Source organism: Rhipicephalus sanguineus, chromosome 1, assembly GCF_013339695.2.
Source record: "Rhipicephalus sanguineus isolate Rsan-2018 chromosome 1, BIME_Rsan_1.4, whole genome shotgun sequence".
Lineage (NCBI taxonomy): Eukaryota > Metazoa > Arthropoda > Arachnida > Ixodida > Ixodidae > Rhipicephalus > Rhipicephalus sanguineus.
Window position 1 is genome coordinate 213,256,735 of NC_051176.1, and position 15,744 is coordinate 213,272,478.

A 15,744-nucleotide genomic window follows, 5' to 3' on the forward strand; every position below is an offset into this window, starting at 1 on the left:
GACTTGGGAATTGACAATGTAAAGGTGTTGGAAGCTGACACAGCGCACAGAGTGCATGAATCGCACTTTGTGTGCCAGAATTGCTTTAGGAACTTTAAAGAAGGCATTGAGCATATGGAAGAGGAATCCAGTCAGTCCAATCAGGGTTTCCAGACTACAGAGGAAGTTATGGAAAGCATTGATGCAGTCGTTGGTGCCCCATTAGTAGTGTCGCCACTAAAGCCTCCTCGGAGTGTAAAGAAAGGGATGAGACTCTCCTACGCAAAGCGCAAGGTAGATGAAATTACTAGGGCTGCTGTAAGAAACATTCGCTCCGGAATTCGCACAGCATGCGGCATTAAAGACATTCCATCACAATTCAGTTGCTGCGCCTATGCCAGCTGGAAGAAATACCTACACACAGCTTACATCAAGTGCACATCTTTCCGAGAGCGCTGCCGTACTGTCCTTGATACTCTGAGCCTAACAATAAAAGAGGTGCAACGCTTGATTCCAGAGGCAACGAAGCACGCGGTCCTAAAGGCCAGGAAGATAGCTGCAGAACAAGGTGTGTGGAGCTTTTTTGGAGCCATACTGCAGAGAAAAATTGAGTGTAGCAGACACCAACAAAATCCTCGAATACTACGCAAAGGATGAGCTGAACTGTTCAAGACAGAGTCCAAACAAGAAGGATGTGGTGCGCGTGCGCACTGATGGAAAAACCGAATTCGTTTCGAAGCGTTTCATGACGCGGTCGCTACGAGAGGCATACTCCATCTACAAACTTGCTAATCCGCTGTCAGCGGTTGGTCTGACAATTAAAGTCCATATCTTTGCGCCTAGAATGGCTCAAATGTTCACCGCATCGAGAGCTGTGTGTATGTGCATATTGTGCAAATTTCAAACTATGCCTTATTGGAATAAAAAATACGTCGCAGTCTTTCATGTCGACTGATGATGTGCAGGCGCTCTGTGTGTGCACGCAACCTAGCACCAAATGCTTCTTAGGCGAGTGCGAACAATGTCCTCTGAAGAATGGTCTCAGCCTGGGAACTCATGGCATAGCACCGGACGAAGAAATTGTATATGCTACTTGGGAATCAGGTGAACTAATAAAGAAGACCATCATGCTTCCAGCATTCCTAAAGGAATTTCAAAATGTGACCATGAAATAGATGCCTTATAACTACCTCAGGCGCACGCAAGCAAATGCCATACACTAGGAAAAACAGTGTTGTGAAAAAGGTTCCATCGTTTTCCACTTCGACTTTGCCGAAAATTGGTCCATCGTACTCCCAGATGAAGTACAATCTTACCATTGGCAAAGTGCGCAAGTTAGCATCTTTACTTCCGTTGTATATCGACAAGAAAGTCGACATGGAACTACGCAATAATTAGCGACGACGTTTGCCACGACTCTGCACATGCTTGCTTGGCTCTGAGAAAAATCAAGGATCACATTGGAGATTATACTCCAATTTAGACGAAACTAACACTTGTGAGGGATGGAGCACCTGCCCATTTTAAGAACCGCTTCCAACTGCACGAATTGCAATGCAGTCAGCTTCACACAACCAAGTGGCTTTTTTATGCAACAAGGCACGGCAAAAATGCCTGCGACGGCGTCGGTGGCGTTGTGAAACACCAAGCCACACTACATAACTTGCGTTCACCCGCCACCGAGGTCATTCAGTGTGCAAGTGATTTCGGTTCTATTGTAGCCAGTACACTTAAAAAAAAGGTTTTCTTACTGCATATGGAGAAGAGTGAAGTGGAAGCCTTCAGAGTACAGTGTACTAGAGGAATTCTAGTACACTGTACTTCAGAGAACTAAAGAAGGAGGAATGGAAACTTGCCAGACGGGTTCAAGGGATTCAGGCAACCCACATGTGGAAACACATAAAATCCGACCAAGGGAATTCCCTGTACGTAGCGCGGTGCGCAGACACAGAGTGGAAGGAGCTGTGAATCTGCAGTGTGCAAAATTTGATTGCCCGACTGGCTATTACTCGTTCTAGGTGACGTGAATAAACTATTTATTGCACAACATGAACGTGTGGTTCTTGTAGATTCATAACTCCCTCATACCCACCATCTCAACCCATTTCGGCGAATGATAAATTAGTCACTATCTACTAGCCTTGCAACGGTCTTAATATTCCCATACAACGGTAATGCTCGAGCCACCTGTACATTATTGGAACCAACTCTAGTCACCATAAGTTTCGTTGCTTGATGGAAGAAAATCAGGGTAAGTACGCAGTTGAAGATGGTAAAACGAAGGCTTTTATTATCAATAAAGTATAGGAATATATTTTTGCAGGATTTTCATCGAAATATGGCCCTCAAGTAGTCAATCATTTTCGTTAAAGAAACAAACGCGAACCTCACTTCGGGCCCCCTTTTTCTACCACCCAGTCACCATAAGTTTCGTTGCTTGATGGAAGAAAATCAGGGTAAGTACGCAGTTGAAGATGGTAAAACGAAGGCTTTTATTATCAATAAAGTATAGGAATATATTTTTGCAGGATTTTCATCGAAATATGGCCCTCAAGTAGTCAATCATTTTCGTTAAAGAAACAAACGCGAACCTCACTTCGGGCCCCCTTTTTCTATCACCCAGCAGCGAGCAATTGGGTCGAGCCACACTAATGCAACAATAACATTTTCCCGTACTGTTAGGGAAATTTAAATCTCTTTTGCGTTAGATACGTGGTATGATGTGAACTAAAATGGTTGACGTGTGTAAAGCTTTGCACTCCACACCACGAGCTTTCATTTGTACGCGTTCTCGCGTGCCGGCTGCCTCAACGTACTGCTGGGGATACAGACAGAGAAGGCCTGAAAATTCAAGCTCAGCTTTTCTGTGACTCTAAATGGGCAAACAAGACACAATCCGGGTCACTAGTCTTTATTAAAACCAAAAATGCGAGTTACGAATTACATATGTCTATTAAATTTATTTTATCATAAGAAAGCCACACATCGATGTTAAGACCATACATGGGTAATAAGACAGGCTCAATTTTCTCACTTATAATAAAATAATGCAACATATTTTTGCAGCACAATATTTAGCTGTCATGGTCGGGTATTTTTCATCATTTTCATAAAAATCGATTATGATGATTTTTTAAAGGACCCTAAAATGTTGCAATTTTCGCTAGTTTTGCAATTATGACATTTTGGGGATTTTATAGTCGCATAATTTTTTGCTTAATTAGCGAAAAATCTTTCGTAGTCTTGTGAGAAATATTTTCAGCTTCAGCGCCTTAGCGAAAACTGCGAAAAAAGACCCTTGAATTTGGTGTCAGCCAGAGCCAGTCGCTGAAAAATCAAAGTTGGCAATATTTCAAAAAATGTACTGTCAGTGACACAAATTTAAAGTTCCGTAGGCCGATAGTACTATTGGTGTAGACTTAGGAAAAACTAATACTGATGTCCACAATGCGTTAAGTTTTTAGTGATAGGCCTCCAAAGTTGTAAAATCTGAAAGTTGAAGAAGTGCCTTTTTCCACCTGTAGTGAAACGCGAATTTTTTCCTAGAAATCCGTGACAATTTTCGCAAAACGAAGGTTCATTCCTTTATACAGAGATATTTGCCCAGGTCGTATAAAAATTTCATGCAAAACAAAAAATAGTCGGGACCCCCCTTGGTCTGTCCTTATCTGAACACACCCTTTAATCAAAACTGCTTACTCTAAAAGGGGTGCTTACTCTAAGAACAATGCCCCCCTAATTATTTGGGGAAATTGGCAACTGAAGTGCTTGATACAATTCATCTGCCACAATCATTGCTGTGCAGCAATGTCTATTGTTAATTGCTCTTGACGTTGGCAAAAAATGGGTATGTATGTGTTTGTAAAAACAAGGCTGTCGGCACAATTTCTTGTGCATGTACAGTGCATCTAAATAAAATTTAAAAAATGCGGATAACATGCCGAAACATGTTTACATGTTGGCAGCCAAAGTGCATATGGTCAAGTATATACTGAAGTTAACAGTGCAGCTAAAACAAGGACACAAATGAATAAATACCACAAAGCAAGTGGTCATGGCCAACTGATAGTTTATTTGAAGTATACATCAGCCACAATTACATGAGCAAAACTTGCAGTCTTTCATTCAAAAATGTTGTCTGTCTTTCGGAAGTAAATGTGCGCTAGCACATTTGCTTCCTTTGTAAAATACAGAAAGAAAGGGAAGTAACAGAGCTTTCATATTCGAAAAGGAGACTACTGTGTACTTGTGTTGCAGGAGATTAAACAAACGGAAGAACTTCGAGCATTTGTCAGCACCGTGCGTAAAAATGCATAAAAGTGCGGTGGCCAGATTATTTGTTTTATTATTTTTCGGGGAGGGGGGGGGTAGTTCTCTCGACTTGGAAGTGGGGGCTAGCCAGGGGTGCTACTCTGGACGCTCAAATTCCGCCATATGGTCAAATTTCGTAATGACGGCATTTTAAGCCAATCAGAGAGTCCGTAGCAGCCCTCTGGGCCAATCAGAATTGAAAAATGGCGGAATTTAACAACTTAGCTGGTGTATTAGAACCGTTTTGAGTGGGCCGAACGCCCACCTCCGCGCATGCTTGGGGGTGATGCGCCGCGTGTGGAAAATATGGTGGCGCTATGCGCTATGCGGGCACGCGCTTCTCGCCAAGCGTTCTTTTGGACCCGGACCCCGCGTGGCAGGGACGCCGATGGGCGTCTCTTGCGGGGCACTCTTAGGTACCGTGGAGTACCGCGTTCCTCGACAGGCGAGAACTTGCAAGTGACATCAGTTCCTGTCTTCCGTCCGCCATCACCGAGCACATACGTATCAGTGACTGCGCTGTGTTTACTTTCGTGTGCGGATTGTTCAGTGTAGTGCGAGTGTTTTGATCGTTTGCCTTGCGCTTATGACGAACGAGAATCGTTCAGGACATCATGCAGCCGTCAGTGTCGTCAGTGGTGTCGCACGTAATGGCTGAAACAACTTCGCACGAGTCTCCTACAGCGGCGCTCTTCGCGCCTGCATTTTGCGGCACTCAAACTGTACAGATTTCGTCGCTGATTGCTGCATAAAACCATGGCCCAATAACATGTTTGGCGTCCGGTCGGGGTTCGTTTCACCGAAGAGCTAAGAGGGCCTCCCGAAAACCAAGGCGCGATCGCTGTGTTCACTTCGGTGCTTCACGTTTCGACAAAAATTGACCTCGCGCATAACTCCGTGGTGATGCACTCGGCGAAAAGGTGAGGAGATTCGGAAGAATAACTTGCCTGTTATGAAGTGACACCCGCACACACAAACGTTGTGCAACGTCTGAGGTCCTTCCTGTTTACGCACGCATAAGCCATGCACTCCGCTTCTCGGACAGCTCTTTCGTGTGGTCGTACGGGTTTGTGATCACTTTTGGCAAACAATACGTCCCCGCGTCTGGTCTTTTCTTTATTATTGATTTACACTTCTCGTGCAGCAGCCAAGTAACGCACAAATCGCCGTTGCGATGTGCAGCGTTGACGGGAAATGCCGCACAGCTTGAATCGGTGTCGTCTGCTGTCATGTGCTCGGTAATGGCGGCGCATGCCGCGAAATCGTATCCCAGAGTTCCGCGGTGTGACTTAGTTGCAAGTTATGTATCGCAGGCTCACCGCGCTGGGCTAGAGGAGAGACGCGATATGCGCAAATAAAAGAACGCGCGCGTCCTCCCTCTATGTTCGAAGCGCATTCTCGCAGTCATAGTTCGTGTTTTAAGAACAATGGTACTCTTAAGCTACGCATCATCATTTTTTTTTATTGTGAATTTCATAACTGCATTTTTCGCCAATCCGAAATGGCGCCCGGAATACAGTTGTGCGTTATATTCGCGTTAATGCATTTTTCTTCAAAGCAGACACCATGACGTTTTATTATTATTTGCATAATCGTATCTCGCCACGCACCCATCATACTATCTCTGCTTCATGAAGGACATTTCATCATTCTTCGAAGAACGGATTTTCGTCGAAAACTACATTTCGTGTAAGCTGACAGGCAAAACGACATATGCATGAAATTGTGGTGGGCGCGTGTTATAATCAACTTGAGAGGAAGAAAAAGATGTTGCCGGCCGCGGCAGTTGCTGATTGTTGACTGTTATGTTTTATACTCGACCTACACCCGGCCTGCGCGCAAGCGGCCGCTACAATTAATCTGAGGGGACGCCAGGCAGTTTTATCCATGCAGCCACAAGAAGCGCTCCGAAACGCTAGAGTGTACGGAACGCGCCACTTGTACTCGGTTAACGCAGCACTGCGTCAATGCACACGTTTCAATGAAAAACTGGTCACCCAACCCCCTCGGCCCACTCAAAACAGTTCTAGTACACTCTAACTCAGCGCAATTTGACAATAGCCAGAGTAGTACCCCAGGTGGGTGTTGTCTTGCGTCTTCTGATGCAACATAGCGGACAAAAATTGCGGGGCCCCGGTGTTCCGAACCCTGGCTACGACTCTGCATCTATTCTATCCTTCAGAAAGGGGGAAGTTAGGGCGTGTTGGTAGGTGCATTCCAAAAATAATTTATTCTACCTGTATATAGAATACGCAGAATAGATAAACGTCTCTAGCTGTACTTTAAAATCCTAAATATCGCACCAGCGTTGAGCGTCGGCGTGCCTCGTCCGTCTTAACCGAGAGAACGAACACAGCGATCGATGAAAACGAACGTGGAGAGGAGCGAAGCAGAGTGCCGCAGGAGACTACAAGCTGACTCGACAGCCGCATATGGGGCCGTCGCTGTTTCTGCCGCTGAAGGGTGTATGCGCCTTCCAAAAATAATTCAACTAGAGCTTTATACAAAATGAAATATAATAAAGAAGTTTCCCGCTTCTGTTTTATGAGGACGCGCATCTGTTCATGGGGGACAGAAGCGGTCGGCCGCCTACGTGGCCGAAAGCGGGGGAATAGACCTTTTTCAAGCGCATGAGCGCCACCAAAGGGCGCGCAAGCGCTCATGGGAAAAGTACGTACGCCACAGCAGTCGCCGCACCGAGCGCGCGGGCCTCACGCTTTATCTTCCCACTTACGCCGTGCCAGCACTTGTCAGATCAAGTGAATGCGACAAGGTGTAACATATTACTGCGTAAATCGGTCGTGAACTTCTTCTGTGCTTAACTGCCTCGTTACGATTTCCATCTGTCTAGTGTTCCCGCGTGCCACTGTCGGACCACCTGAGCGGTTCCGAAGCGTCGTTATTATTTTTTATTTTTTATTTTTTGGCGCCAGCATTCCCTACGGCATAAATGAAACAAAAAGATACAACTCGGTTTCCTAGACGAATTCTGCGAGCGGTCATTATTGTTCGTGAATCGTGGATCCATTCGAAATCAACGCCCACCGGTACTGCTGACGAGCGCAAGGTCAGGCTCTAATACCTAAAGATTGCGCGAGACAGTATGCACTTAGCAAAGTAAGATACATTGATTAGACAGCGTGCGCGTCGCTCGAACCGCAGGTAACTTTTATCGCCATTCGTTGACACTTACGGCAAATGTTATATTTTACAAACGCCGGTTGTGTTTTCGCGTGTTGCCTCACATGTGACCACACTGTGGATATGTATAGTCGTGCTCGGGACCAATAGGAAATTACATTTTTGAGGCCATAGCGACTAAGTGCAGTCGGTAAGCGCAAGAGGGTTCATAAACGCTCAAGCGAAACTCTGTCTCTGGCAATACGATTCGTCTCGCTGGTGCCAGTACATTACAAGTAATCGTTGAATAAACATGAATTCGGTTAGATGGCCGACATCTACATCTTTAACCTTTATCTACGTCCTTTAGATAGAGGTTATCCTCGCGTTGCAGTGGCCACTGTCACTGAACGTTTAAAGAAGTCGGTTTTGTTAAAGAAATTCGACAGGAAAAAACGTGTCGTATTCCTTACATTCCTTACACAGGCTAGGTAAGATCTGTGCCGCTGTGCAGAGGAAGAATCAGCGAGTAATAGACAAGATACGGACCGACATTTGTTTCGTAAAACACTCCAACAAATTCACTGATTGCCGTACAGGTGTGGTGGTTCCTTTTAGCTGCGGCCGCTTCCACGTAGGAAAGACGGGCTACTGGAACATAAGAAATCGCTAACCGGAGGCTCACCTCCTAATCTTTCTTTACATTGCCGAGAGTGTAAGTGCACGTCGAAGTTCGATGAATGCGCTCTTTTGTAGTGGCACAGGAATGAAGAAACGCGTTCAATGATTGAGGCATGGCATATCGATTGCAGTGATAGCGCATGCGTGAGTTAATCGTCGATTAACTTGCCTAAGAAGAAATCAAATGCCTTAACAGTTATCTGTCATGTAGACATCCCCACGCGTGCCGGATTGATAGGTTTGCCTATTGCACGGCCATGCGCAGATAAGATTTCGTTTCTTTTTTTTTTTTTCTTTCGCCGTTGCGCACCTTTGCAGTTGTCAGTCGGCGTGTGTGGTGTCTTGACTTCTTCCTTGTGTCCGTGTTTGCACGCCCTGTCTCTTAGGATGAATTCGGTGTTCCAGCCCATATTTAATACATCTTGATGATATCGGCACGCGATAATACGCATGCTGCTTAACTGCTACATCCAATGCATATACCCACTCTGTAATACCGACACTGGACTGTGTTAATCCTTTCGCATTTCATGCGTAGAGATACATGCAGATGCGTCCGGATGTGTGCAGTATTTACGGCGTAAGGATAGTCAAGAAGCGGCGACGTGTTCTTTTCGTTTCGAGGTCCCACCGATATCACGGCGCCAACGAGCAGCATCGAGCGAACAGCCGGCTCGCTCGGCGTACACAGTTTTCCCATAGTGCTCCGGCGCTCGCGGGGCGCTCTGGGATTGCTTGAAAAAGGTCTATTCAGTTCACTGCCGCCTTCAACCCCACTGCAGTCACTAGAAAAACGAGCTAGTTTTCGTAGTGACTCTTAGGCGCTTTTGGGGTAACGCCCATGGCTAACAGATGCTTTACTTCTACAGAACTGTTTTCATTACTTCATTCTCTCTCTCTTTAGAAGCGTGAGTCGGCACATATCATTATGTGCGGAAGTGTGCGTTGCTTACCACTCAAAAAATTTCTGGAAGCCTGTTCATGAATGTTGATTTGCTGTTATTGTTTTCTTTTTCTCTTTTCCCACTCCTGCAATAGCCTCATTGAGGCTGCAGTATGTAAAAATAAATAAAATAAATAAAATAATTTAGAGCGCACTTACAACGTTTGTGTCTAGCATCGAAAAATGTTTATTAACACGGAGCTCTTGCACTTGTAGCGCTGCAGAAGCCGCAGCTGTGATTGGAGAGCCAGCCAAAAAGAAAATCACCGCTGATTGAGCGCAGCTATATTATGTACTTGTTTTCATTTCGAGATGGCGCGAACAATCTGTCACGTTGCACATAGGGCGAAACTTGGCGTGACTACCTCACTGATCTGGAGTTCGTGAGAGCCAGCGCAGGGCGCGATTCACAGCACCCGCCGACGTCAGCCCTCCCACACGATCGACGCGCTAGAAACTTGGAAGCTTCAGGGGCTTTACCAGGCTTTCCAAAATGCGCCACTCTGGCGTCACCTCGTAGCCTCGAGCGGCACTTCCTCTTCACCCTTTCTTCATCCTCTCCGCGTTCGTTTTCATCTTTCGCTGTGTTCGTTCTCTCGGTGACGACGGACGAGGCACTCCGACGCTCAACGCAGGAACGGGCGCCTAAAGCTTCGCTCTAAGAATTAGGTGTTTCGATGCTGCACTCTAAAAAGAACGAGCGTGTTTCGGGCGTCAATTACTGTCCCACAGCAATAATTGCCGGCTATCCTGCATGCCTTCCGTTATCGTCGCACGCCCGGTCCTTCGAGGTAAAGAACGCCGTGCGTGACATCAGCGTAACATAGCATTCTTCAATAAAGCTTATTTTTTGGCGAGATTGTTCATGGTATTGAAGGATAAAAAAGTGCAACATTAATAAACATATATTCCTTCTTTGCTGTTGTCACTGTTATGGTTACCTTGTACTGCGGATTTTCCCTTCTTATTTTCCCAATATGAAGTCCACGTTATTTTGTATGCCCTCTCCTGTATAGGCCTGAAAAGGCCCACAATATTGAATAAATAATAATAATAAATAAAGACGAGGAGACAACACGGACAAGCGCAAACTTTCAACTAACTTTAATTTCTCGTCGCACAAAACGAGGCTCGAGGCGGATTTTAACCCAGGCACACCGCGTGAAAAGCGAGTGTTCTACCATAGAGCCACGCCAGTGCTTTTTTTCGTCGTGTATCAGAAGGAATCGCGTTAAAAGATGTAATATCGCGTGGTAGAAGAGTAGACTCGCTTCAGGCGTCACACCATGTGAATTGCGTAACAAGAGGGTGGTTCCACCCAGCACAAAGCGCTCAGCCATAATTCTTCATATACCTATCCTCAATCCGCTCCCCTATACAGAGTATCATGTAGGCGCCTTTATGTAGGCCGGCAGAACTCTCTGTTTTTCATTAAAGAGCTTTCTCTTTTCATATACCTATCATCTACCGCATCAGCAATAGTGTGTGGCTACGTAGGTGCGCATATTGCCTTAGAGACGCGAAGTGGATGCTTCGCTACTTCGCAAAATGTGATGATTTATTGCGTAGTGGGTACCTCGGAACTGTACTTGCAGTATAGGCGCCCTAAGAGAGTTTACAGCGGGCTCTATGAAGGTCGCTCCTCCAGCTTACGTTGTGACTGTACTGCGCGTTCCGTGCAGGCCTGGCGTTTCTTGTTATTTTTCCTTTTGTTTTTTTATCTTGCTTTGATCGCGACGAGTTTCCGTTTTGAATCATGAACCGAAGTCTCGTGTCATGACCATTCAGGATGGAAGCAGTGTGTGCTGCATAGAGCGTTTGTGCGTGTAACAGCTCTCTTTCTCGACGTGCGACTTCCTCGAGAAGGGCGCCTTTCTATTTGAAATTTCGACCGTTTCCGCTTCAGGCAGCCATTTCACACAATGCAGAAACGGTGCCACCGCGTGATCGACGCTGCACGCTTGTTCGTTTGTAAGGCCTGAATCTGGGCGTGAGGCGCCCTTTTGAAGGATAACACTGTTGTAACGTATTGGTGCTGCCTATGTTTGCTTCCAGCTGAGTCGAAAATAAGACACGAAGGAGAGAGAGAGAGATAGCGAAAGAAAAAAGGGGAATGCACTTGTACGTGTAGCTTATCTCGTGCTAGACTGATACCAGTCGTAGGAAAGGAGGAGGACAGGAGTGCGGTTCGCATCATGGAGATATTTCTTAGATAGACGGTTTCCGCAGCATTCGGCGCTGGGCGCTATTTATTTGCCCAGGTGTCACTCTAGAAGACTGTTCACATCCACGAGTTGCCTGACAAGAAAGCGCCGTCTTTTATCAAGTAATACGCACTATGCAGAACGAACGCGGACAACTTTCCGTCGTGTGAATCGGTGAACTCGGTGCCGTGGACGATGGCACCGATGAAGAGCACTTTCAGCGCATTGTGCCTGTGCCTCGTGGTCCTGGAAGTAGCGCAGTGCTCCTTTGAAGCCATACCGAATTTTGTCGTCATGGTGATGGATGACGTAAGTGACCATCTCTGTGTCCAAGAAAAAAAAAAGGAATCATATAGTAAAATAAATCCATAATGAGTCTATGGGACCTCCTCCTGTATATGAAACCCATCCATGTATGCAAGTCTCTATAGCACACACAAGAGAGGGAGAGAGAGAAGAAAAACCTGAGAAATGAAGCCACTTGCTATAAGGAAAGTCCGTTCTTAAAAACAGCAGAGTAGACTTCGTTGCCTTGAAATCCGTCTCCCCTTGGTAGCAGTGAAAGCTGCTTATATCTCGTAATTACCGCATTATAGGTGCTCATGTTGCCATCATGCAAGACGATATGTGTGACCCCGAATATCGACCTGCAGTCTTGCAAAAACCATCGCTGTTGCTTGCGCTCTTGACATTGCAAAGATAAGCGTGAGAACTGACGGTCTAATTACAGCGGGGCTTCGGTAATGTACTTTGCAGGATAAGATATATACGTACCTCATCCTTCTCAACCTGCCCAACAGAACCACGCACATATGGCTATATCGCCAAGACATAAGAAATCTGGGAATATTCTCACGCATGTGCACGCGCTCGCACACACGTACAAATACTCAGAGATGGAGTTAGCAAATATTCGCTATTTTCACAACCTAGTGGGGGCGCTGCAGTCGAACATACAAGGAGGCCTTGACTCTGTCCATGCTAGCCTTTGGCACTATGAAATCTTTTTTTTTTCAGTTGTAATAATTAATCGCAATGTTTTGTCGAAGGCGAGCATCTTGTGCTGCCCAAGCACTTTGTGGTTGTAGCAATAAAACAGATGATGAAGGACACCGTGAAACTCGTTGTCCTGGGCCGTGCAGGAAGGAAAAAGTGGTTGCTCAAGTGGGAGAGCACCGCAAGAGCTGTCTTTGTGAACCTGTCCTAGCTCTGTGATACTATAATTTTGTTTGCTCATAGGAAAAAAAGAAAAAAAGGAAGAAAAAAATCGAAGCGTTTATATAAAAAAGAATCTTGCAGATACATGCGTAATTAAGTGAGCCGTCTGTAATACTAACTGATAAGCAGTTCAAGTTTTTGAGCGCCACTTGACCGTGTTTTTGTGAAATTTTATATATGTATACCTCCTATAAAAAAACAGAAAAAAAAAACCTCACAGGGTCCCTTATGCAATTGCCTGTGACGACTCGGAGGCGAAAGACATTTTTTTTTTCTTCTCAGTCGATGTACTGATCCACCCCCCCCCCCCCTTTTCCCTCCGCTCTTTCCGAAAGCTGTTAAGCTGTTAACCTAACGTGGTTTTCCACTGCCTCCAGTATCGGAGGCTTGCGAGCTTTCTGCGCCTCACATGATTTTGCACTGCCTCCGTGATCGGCCCACTTTTGACCAAGCGACGATTTCATGTGATGGCGTCATGGTGGCGTCACAAATTTTGGCGATCTCTGACGTCGTGATGACGTCATATGGTGACGTCATCCCGTTGTGATGATTTTTTGCATCTCTCGTGTTGACACCGACGCCGCAGATGATCAATTTTCACGTTTGATAAGGCATATCTAAGGCTTTCGCATTAATAAATTGAGTTTCGAGACAACGCTTGTCTGTATCCTTTGCCACTTCTGTCCACGCTTGTTTTGTGCGCGCTGCAATATCATGATAAATTCCTACTGTCTTGTCAAACTTTCAGTATTTTTTAATAACGTGACAACGGCTTGTCGCATCGGTCGATTAAGAGCAATCAAATGTCTTTAGTATAAAGATATGTTGTTATCCTGTGCAGGGGCGTAGCCAGAAAATTTCTTTTTTTTTTTGGGGGGGGGGGGGGTTTAACCATACTTTATGTATGTTCGTGCGTGCGTGTGTATATACACATATTTCGGGGGTGGGGCGGTCTGTACCCCCCAACCCCTGGCTATGCCAGTGACCCTGTTGTGTTCTCTTACCTTCGTGTCGTCCAATTCCTTACCGAGTTGCATATAGGTATAAAGGTCCTTCTGGCGGTCATTCACTGAATTAAAAACAACAGCAATAACTCAAACAAGAAAAACACACACGACACGGATGATTATGAGCAAATAAGACCAAGCCTATGTTGGTTAGAATCTTGCTGAGAAACTGCTAGTAAATTTTGCAGTCACTGACATTCGATTTAGAAATAAACGTGGTTGATCCCCATAGGCGTGCGCACAGGGGGGGGGGGGGGCAGGGAGGGCTGCCGCCCCCCTATTCACCTAAGAGGGAGGGCGCAAAGTCAGCCCCACACGTTGACATAATAAGGAAGGGGGGGCGCTGCGACACGTAAGGGGGGGGCAATGTCAGTGCCCTACATTGACATATTTGGGAGGGGGGGCGCTGCGACGAACCTCCACCCCCCCCCCCCCTGAAGGGGAACGCTGCTCACGCCTATGTTGATCCCTCCGTAATAAGAGTCGGTATAACACGAAAGTGAACCGCGTCTTCACTGGAGTATAGTTGATCGTTTATTGTACATTGATGCATGAGAGCTTGCACGATACCTATTGGTGTTTGGCAGCTATAGCACCGTTTGACGTGGATGCACCCACGTTGACGCTATAGTGGCACATCTCCATACCGATGACTAACGCCGAAGATTATGATTTAACCCCTGTGACAGCTGAAGTAGTTAACATACAGCCGGACACAACATATGGTGAATTCCGCGCAAAGATGGCATCAACAAGCACATCATAAACACTGGTACTCGATACGTACTCATTCAAAGCGTCATAATTTGAGGAGAGAGACGCCTATAGGTGTGCGCCCTCCAGTAATGGAGTACCCTGCGCCTGTGCTCATGCATACACCGCACATCGCATTAGGAACGCGAAAGACAAGAGTTCGTAGCTTGAGCCGCGGGAACGCGGGAAGGCGTTCCTCTTCCCGTGTCTCTCGCTGTACCGAAAGCTGAAAGTACCGAAGCGCTCCCTGTCGGCGCTCGTTAGTGTCATGATGCATCACTTCACCGATCCCAGACGGCGACAGCGCCTCTCGCCAACCAAGGCCACTGTGCAAGGGTGAAGGTGTGAGAGATATAAGGCGCGTTTGTGAAGCCGCGTGCATGCGCGTCGGAAGCGGAGTGGGTAGAGCGCCTGGCACTTACCGTCGCGGACCGAGAGGTCGTGGATTCGACTCCCAAGTCATAATGAACGAAACTTTTTCTTCAGGTTTGTATTAGTCATCTGCTCGTGTTCATTTTCCCGACGTCACATTTGTGACGGAAATGATGTCAGTGAAGTCTTGGTGGACCCCGTCATAAAGCACTTTCGTGTTAAGAAGGCAATCGGCGATCTTTTGATCGGTGCTGTCATTGTGAAGTAGGGGGTTGTATGCAATTGCGAGTGACGTTAAAACGAGGTTTTAAATGCGAAGCATTTCTTATCGAACCCAATTGGTACTTTGGGCGTTTCTATCTACGGATCTATCTATCTAGCCGCCTACGTCTGAGTGCTCTCGTGATCACCTCCTTAACTTGGTGTAGACTAAAATTGGCATGGGAGGGTAAGAGGATTTGACGAATATGACTGTCTGGTCATGACGTGAATAACGTGAAAATCCTGTCGCGTAAATCGTCAAACCCTTTCCTCCAGACACGTTTACCACGGGCCGCGGTGTACGGGTATGCGCCACATGTGACTTACAGTTTATATCTACCGAGGAACGGCGAGAAGAGACATGGGTGATTTAAATGTGAGAGTGTTAAGAAAAACCGGCATCGGCAGCGTTGACCAGACGAATGCAAAGAATAAAAAATTGCGATCACAGCAGGAATCGATCCCAAGCATTCTGCGTGGCAGCCAGGTATCCTACCATGCATCAGAGCCACGCCAGGTCTAGAAACTGCTTTGGAAAAACGCCCTATGCAGGCGTAATGTCGGTGCAACGTCAATTGTGATCGTGGTGCTGGCTATCTAAGTTTATAACAAAGCAATAAACTCTAGATACGTACCCCTACGATAAAGGAGTCATGCATAGGCGTATCTACCGGGAGGGGCAAGGAGGGCGCTAGCCTTCCCCCCCTCATCCCTCCCACTGAGAAAAGTTAGGAGGGCGGAGCCCCCCCCCCCCCACTTTCGAAAGTGGTCACTGTCGGCTGCGCACTGGGAAACGAACAATTGATGGGAAGTTTTTCTTCAGCACAGCAATCACCTCATTCGATAATAAATTTTGTCCTACGCTTCTGCTGCGAAAATTGTCCTCCGTGACTCA

General features: G+C 46.3%; 1 protein-coding gene across 1 annotated transcript in view; it reads left to right on the forward strand.

Moving 5' to 3' along the window:
- The first annotated feature begins 11,206 nt into the window (after positions 1-11,206).
- The window catches only part of LOC119407081 (N-acetylgalactosamine-6-sulfatase), a 28,483-nt gene continuing 23,945 nt past the window's right edge, over positions 11,207-15,744 (forward strand). The window contains exon 1 of the mRNA XM_037673919.2: positions 11,207-11,547. Within this exon, the coding sequence (XP_037529847.1) occupies positions 11,434-11,547 (114 nt within the window). The 5' untranslated portion in view covers positions 11,207-11,433. The remainder of the gene's footprint in view (positions 11,548-15,744) is intronic.